The following is a 6399-nucleotide window of genomic DNA, read 5'->3' on the forward strand; positions in this document are numbered from 1 at the left end:
GCGCGGAGCGGCTGCCGCGGGGCTGCTTCGTTTCTGGAGGTCGGCGGGCAACACGTGGGAGCAGGAAGGTCGGGAGTTGGTGTGCTGGAAGCGGGGACGAAGTAGGGGTGGGATCAGGCAGAGAATTGGTGGGGAGACAACCAGGCCGAAGCTGTGTGTCGAAAAGGCGTCGTGTGAATGCAGCAGCTCCTGCTGGAGATCCCTGTTTGCCTTTTTTTTTTTTAGCAAAAGGCCCATCTCTTTGTGTGTTACCTCCTGTGTCTGGGCCTGTTTTCTCCAAAGCAGCGTTCCTGTGCTGTGCTTCGCCTCTGCCTCACCAGCGCGCTCGCTGCCCGGCAAAGGCGAACCTGACCTTGACACAAACGTGTTGGTCTCTCTCCTCGTTTAGCAGCATCGCCCGTAAGCTGAAAAACTGGCCAGCACAATGGGAAAAAAACAGAACAAGAAGAAAGTGGAAGAGGTCTTAGAGGAAGAGGAGGAGGAGTATGTGGTGGAGAAGGTCCTGGATCGGCGGGTGGTAAAGGGCAAAGTGGAATACCTGCTGAAGTGGAAAGGCTTCTCGGAGTAAGTGCCCCCCTGCCTGCTGCTGCGGGGTGGGTGCTGGGCGGCTCCAGCGCGAGCATCTCCTCTGCCTTCGGCTCCCCAAGCCGCCAGGCGGGTGGCTCAGTCTCCCTGCGCCTCTCCTTGTCTGTAAAATGGAGGTAACGGGCCAAGGGCAGCCGTAAGGATAAAACCGGCGGTGCTGAGCGCCTCGGGCTTTAATCAGGGCGACGAGAGCGCAGCCTGGGTGAGGAAGTCCAGTTTCTGTCTTGCAAACGGGCTGTGCGGTGCCCTGGTGGGGCTTCCCCCCCCCCGCCCTTAAACTTCGCGTGGAACAAGCAGACGGATAAACCAAATCGCGTTTCTCTCCGGAGAAGGGAACCGACTGCCCTGCCCTGGCTTTCACGGGGCGAGGACACCCGCGTCCAGGCTGCCGCTGCTCTCGGCGTCGCCGCGTGAGCGGGCGGCCGGGACTTCTCTTGGCAGGGAAAGCTGCAGCAAGCTGCCCGTGTGTAACCCTCGGCTGTTGTCTTTGCAGCGAAGATAACACATGGGAGCCAGAGGAGAACCTCGACTGCCCAGACCTCATTGCAGAGTTCCTGCAGTCCCAGAAAACCGCCCATGAGAGCGAGAAGTCGGAGGGAAGCAAGCGCAAAGCGGAGTCTGACACGGAGGATAAAGGGGAAGAGAGCAAACCAAAGAAGAAGAAGGAGGAGGTGAGGCAGGGCGGGGTTTCTGGGCTCACCTCCCTACCCTTGCCCTTGGCACGGTGTCTAGTAGCCAGAGCAGCCACGCTCCGAAACCTCAGTCCAGCTGCTCTCCTGCGCGGAGGAGAAACTATTGCACTTCAGTGAGACACAGCTGAAGTGCTTTTGGAAGGAGCTTTCCGCAGGAGGAATGAGCTGTTGGCTAAGCTAGGCCTCTTAGTGAATCCACTAAATTCAAAGGCCAGTTCTTGAACCAAAAGAGCGCCAGCTTCTCCTGAAGAACCACACAAGGGGTGAAACGGGAGGCAGGAGTTGCCCGTTGCCCCTTGAAGGGAGGGAAGGAGGTGGAGCAGAGCCTCCTGCTCAGGGTGCTCGTAGCTGCTTGGGAAAAGGGAGAGTTAAAGGCTCTGCAGTCTGGTTTTCATCCCAGGAGCTGCTGAATCTTGGCCAGCGTAAGAGTTTGACCAGCAGGGCCTTGGAAATCACATCCTCTGCTTGCAGCATCGGCAGGGCACTCTGCCATGCAGTGGGTTTACCCCTGAGTGGTCTTCTTGGGTCCCTTAGTCGTTATAGTCTGAGCATCTGATAGGCAAAACCTTTCTGAACAGCCACCAAGTGTGTTGTGGTGACCAGAACCGGGGCTGTGCCCGTCACCCTGGTGACGCTACAAGTGAAAACTCGTCTCTTTTTCAGTCCGAGAAACCGCGAGGGTTTGCCCGAGGATTTGAGCCAGAGCGAATCATCGGTGCCACGGATTCCAGCGGGGAGCTCATGTTCCTGATGAAGTGGTGAGTGTGTCTTTGTGTCTGTCACTTCTTCACTTATTCTGTGCCAGAGAGGGAAGGACCTGCGCCCGGGGGAGTCCCTGCTACCTGGCATGAAATCTCTTGCGATGGCGCTGCCGCCTGAGGTGACCCTCTGCGCTGAGGCTAACGTGGATGTGAAACGAGCAGGTAGGGCCCTTGGGGTGCCGTGGCTCTTAGGGTGTCCCCCCCGCAGCAGGCGCGAGCTTGGGGGGAGAGAGAGAGAGAGAGAGAGAGAGAGAGAGAAAGAGAAAGAGAAAGAGAGGGGCATGGCGACGTGGCGCGGGCTGCAGTTTCGGAAGGCTGCACCCAGAGGAGAGCCACGACGGTGACCGCGTCCCCTTCGGCTGTAGCGACCCAGGCCTTGTCGCTGGCGCAGGTGGGAGCCAAACCAGTCAGGAACCAGTCAGGCGTCCGTGTGGGAGCTGTTGGTTTTTGCGCCGGCTCAGCAGTACGGAGCGGCTGGGGGCGCGGAGCCGCAGCCTCGATCCAGCTTCTCTCCCCGTCGCTGACGCCACCAGAGCTGAACTCACGCCTGGATTTTTCACGGAGCTGCTTCTCCCGGCTCCAGAGCCGCTCGGGAAAGGGTCTCTCGGATCCCCCAAGCACCTCAGGGATGCTGTTTACCTGCCGCTGCTTGATTTTTCTCCGGTCTCCGCTTCTTCCACCTCCCCTCCGCAGCCCCCTCTAACTTACACCTCTGCTCTGCTCCTGTAGGAAGAACTCGGACGAGGCCGACCTGGTCCCCGCCAAGGAAGCCAACATCAAGTGCCCCCAGGTGGTCATCTCGTTCTATGAGGAGAGGTTGACATGGCACTCCTACCCCTCAGAGGACGATGACAAGAAGGAGGACAAGAACTAACCCCTGGCACCCACTCTGGCCAGCCTTTGTATAAAGATCTGAACTGTGGGTTTGAGCAAGAGGGAGAGAACGCAGCTCTGCTCGGGTGGGAGCGTAGAGATGGCTGGAGAAGATGCCCTTTGAAGAGACCAGTATGGTTTCTGTGCCCTGCAGCTGCTCAACTGCTTTATGCAGCTTCACGCTGTGTACAGATTCAAACCAGCCCGGCTCAATTTGAGGGGGGGGAGGGAAGGGCAGGGGGATACTGGGAGGGAATTGGGGAGGAAATGGGGGGGGGGGGGGTGTGTTGTTTCGAGGCTGTCTATTTTGCAGCTTGTGGGAGAGGAAGCAAAGCCCCTTCCATGAAGGACTATCACTGGTGAGGGGTGGGCTGGGGAAAGGGAGTGCAGATGGATACTGCTTATTCTTCAAAGACCATCTCAGCAACCCACAGCCTTCTTCCCAATAGTGTTAACTCTGCATTTTTACGGCGTAGCATGTGTGTAGTTTTTTTTTTTTTGGTTGGTTTTTTGTTTGTTTTGTTTTGGTTTTTGTTTTTTCTTTTGCTATTTACTGGTGTATTGGTTGGGGGGGGGGGGGCGGGGAGGGAGGGACGTGGGGAAATTGGTCTCTTGTTTAACTGGGGAGGAAGGGAGATGAGGTCTGGTGTCAACGTTCCAGATCTTTTTTTAAGAACCTGAATTCAGAAAAGGAAGAAAAAAATATGGGGGGGGGGGGGGGGCAGGGAGGGGGGCGGGGGAAGAGCCCATTATTGATGACGGAACTAGGGAGACAGGGACACTGACGTGAGACTGAAACTGTGAATGTCCAAATCTCTGGAGCCAAGATCCTCAAAACCCTGCGAGCAATTTTTAGGGGGGGGGGGGGGGGGGGGGGGCCGGTGGGGTGGGGTGGGAGGCGGGGGGGGGGGGGGTTGAGGGGAGACTTGTGAAAATGCAAACTTGTGATTCGTATTGTCCTGAAGCAGAACTGCCAGTTACTGACACATGCATTGTATGTGGGAGGGTGGGGTGCGGGGCAGGAATGGATTTTAACCCCTGAAAAGCCTTTCTACCCTTCTTTCGTTATAAGGTGCTATTTCTCAAAATTGGGGGCGGGGGGGGGGGGAGACTTCTGACTACTTGTTCCTTTTCTCACCTTAATTTGACTGTCCAGCCAGCAGCATTGGGAACCCTTTAGTTGTGGGAGAGGAAATCAACAGCAGCACAAGACAAAAAATCAATTCCAGATTCTCCCATAACAAGTGATTGTTTGTAGGAGGCCAGACGTTGGTGCTGGAGGCGGATGTGTTACCCTGATTCTTCTGACGTTGGTTGTTTTTTTTTTTGTTTGTTTGTTTTGTTTTTTTTTTTTAAATCAGATTTATTACAAATACTGAACTATTTAATGTCTGGAGTCATGAGCCCCACCAGACTCCTGGCACCTCCTTGTAGGGTGGTATGTATCTAGACTTGCATTGTACAAACCTGTTTTTTAAAAGCATGTGTTTAGGTTTCTGTGAAAACGTTGTTTAAATGTAAAGTACGTGTTTGGATTTTAACTTCATACCAAGCTCTGTCAGTTTTTTGTCTCAATAAAATTTTAGATTTATAATCCTGATTTTTTTCTTCTCTACCTTGCTCCTTCCTCCAGCTCTTTGTGCATGAGATGAGAGACGAGGTGTAGAGCAGGTCACGGAGGGAAGTTAGCCTGCGGTTGCGGTTCTCTCTGAGCGAGGTTAGCGCTGGTGCAGCCCAGGTTAGCCGGTGGCTCCGACCTGGGTGTCGACAGCAGCGGGAGCTTTGGAGCAGCTGACAGCAGGTTCTGATTTAAGTTGGCTTCCATCTGGAGAAGAGAAGTCTCGTAGAGGTTAGTGTCTAGAGGCCTGAGTCGAGTCTCGCCCCTGGAGACGAGAGGACTAGCTGTGATTCAGGACCTCGTTCCACGGAGCAAGATGCCGCTTGAGCCGGGAGCGTGCGCTGCGTGTGTTCCTGGCCAGGATCCAGCGCCAGAGGTGGGGTAAGTGACTTTTGCTTCAATTCTCCTCTGAACATTGAGCAGGCTTGGTCACTCGGCGTTGACAGAGGGGTGTTTAAAGCTCTGGCAATGGTTCCTGGTGACTCTTTGGCTGAAGATGGTGATGGCCTCGCTTTGTTCGTGGTGTGGTCTTGCTGAAGGCCACAAGCTGCTGTGCCTGGAGAAGAGTAGACCCGTCCTCTGCTCAGCCCAGCTGACACTCCCCGCGGTAGTACGGGCGGCAGAGTGGGCTGTAGCATTCCTGGGAGGAGGATTGGGGTTCCTGGCTCGGGTTTATGATGTTCGTGGGGTGCGGGGAGGTTTTGGGTGGTGGTCAGGGCTGAACAGGGGCTCTGCCAGCCCCTCACTGGCACTCAGGGCTGCAAAACCAGGCAGCCAGCTGAGATCCAGGTTATTCCTCAGCAGGACGGTGAAATGTCTGCCCTGCCCCAGCAGCCAGCAGGAGCAGCAATTAAACCTGTATTAATCACTAGAGATGGAAGGGGTAACGTCCACTTAATTGAACGTTAAGAAGGCTGCGGTTCCCTGGGGAGGCTCCGGGGTGATCGATCGCGGCAGGTAGCTGGAAGACGCACGTTGCTGCATCCCCGGGGGTGCGACCGTGGCCGGGCCGAGTCCGTGGGGCTCCCGTGGGAGCTGCAGGCAGGCACCTGGGTACCGGTTGTCCCTGGCTGTGACACTGGAAAGCGGGATGCGACGCCTCTCGAGAAACTTGAGGCGCAGAAAAATCGCCTCACGCCCCTCGTAACGTGCTCAGAGATCTGAGGGCGATGCTGGGGTGGTCTTGCCCAGGCTCAGGGCTCCAGGCTGGACCTGGGCTGCCAAAAACAAGGCAGGGAAGGGCAGAAGCTCCGTCCCCACCCTGTGCCGCAGCGGAGGCTGGCAGAAACCAGGGTCTGTCCCCGGCCAGCGAGCGTGCCGGCCCGAGGCTGCCGCGCTGAGGGCTCGGGCGGCAGCCGGACACCGGCTCAAAGGGCCGCTGAGCCACGGCTCTGGCCGAGATCAGAGGCAGGAGGCCCCGCTGGTGGCTTAAGTGCTTCCTGCTTCGGCAAATGAAAGGTCTGCACTTCACCTGATTAGGGGCTGGCAGGCGGCCTGCGCCTCCGACGGCGCGTGGCACGGCGGGCGAGCGGCAGCAGCCGAGGCGAGGAGCTGGGGAAGCTCCCCCATCTTGCCTGCCCCTCCTCCGGCCGCCCAGTTCGGGATGCGATGGGCACGGGCAGGGAGCCAGAGGGGAATGGATTTTGTCAGACTCGTTTTCAGCTGGGGCTGGGCTGCTCTGAAGCCGTCCTGGAGGCTGAGGAACGGCGCTTTGCTCGCCTGTAGCCTCCCGAGAGGAGGATGGGGGTTTGCTGGTAGGTTGGTGCGAGGACACGTGCGAACGGAGGAGAGGGGACGTGAAGTAAAAGGTCCCGTTTCTGCGGGGAAGAGGCAGCAAAGGGAGATGAGAACCTGGGTAGAGCAGCGTGTC

General features: G+C 57.0%; 1 protein-coding gene and 1 long non-coding RNA gene across 2 annotated transcripts; both read left to right on the plus strand.

The window, feature by feature from the left end:
* The first annotated feature begins 399 nt into the window (after positions 1 to 399).
* On the plus strand, positions 400 to 3114 carry CBX1 (chromobox 1). The gene is made up of 4 exons (XM_009961863.2): positions 400 to 564; positions 1079 to 1256; positions 1941 to 2035; positions 2768 to 3114. Exons 1-4 carry the CDS (start codon positions 425 to 427, stop codon positions 2910 to 2912), a joined length of 558 nt encoding a protein of 185 aa, XP_009960165.1. The 5' UTR covers positions 400 to 424; the 3' UTR covers positions 2913 to 3114.
* Positions 3115 to 3203: 89 nt separating this feature from the next.
* Positions 3204 to 5031, plus strand: LOC147413690 (uncharacterized). Its single transcript, XR_015184029.1, has 3 exons — positions 3204 to 3390; positions 4273 to 4349; positions 4545 to 5031. It is a non-coding gene; the product is annotated as an uncharacterized LOC147413690 (long non-coding RNA).
* The last annotated feature ends 1368 nt before the right edge of the window (positions 5032 to 6399 follow it).

Source organism: Leptosomus discolor, chromosome 25, assembly GCF_034619465.1.
Source record: "Leptosomus discolor isolate bLepDis1 chromosome 25, bLepDis1.hap2, whole genome shotgun sequence".
Taxonomy (NCBI): Eukaryota; Metazoa; Chordata; class Aves; order Leptosomiformes; family Leptosomidae; genus Leptosomus; species Leptosomus discolor.

What these genes read in the sequence shown, in the direction of transcription:
- CBX1 (XM_009961863.2), top strand. Translation starts at nt 425, where the DNA reads ATGGGAAAAAAACAGAACAAGAAGAAAGTGGAAGAGGTCTTAGAGGAA. An exon ending in CAAAGAAGAAGAAGGAGGAG is followed by an intron (nt 1,257 to 1,940) that starts GTGAGGCAGGGC and finishes TCTCTTTTTCAG; the next exon opens with TCCGAGAAACCGCGAGGGTT. An exon ending in CTCATGTTCCTGATGAAGTG is followed by an intron (nt 2,036 to 2,767) that starts GTGAGTGTGTCT and finishes CTGCTCCTGTAG; the next exon opens with GAAGAACTCGGACGAGGCCG.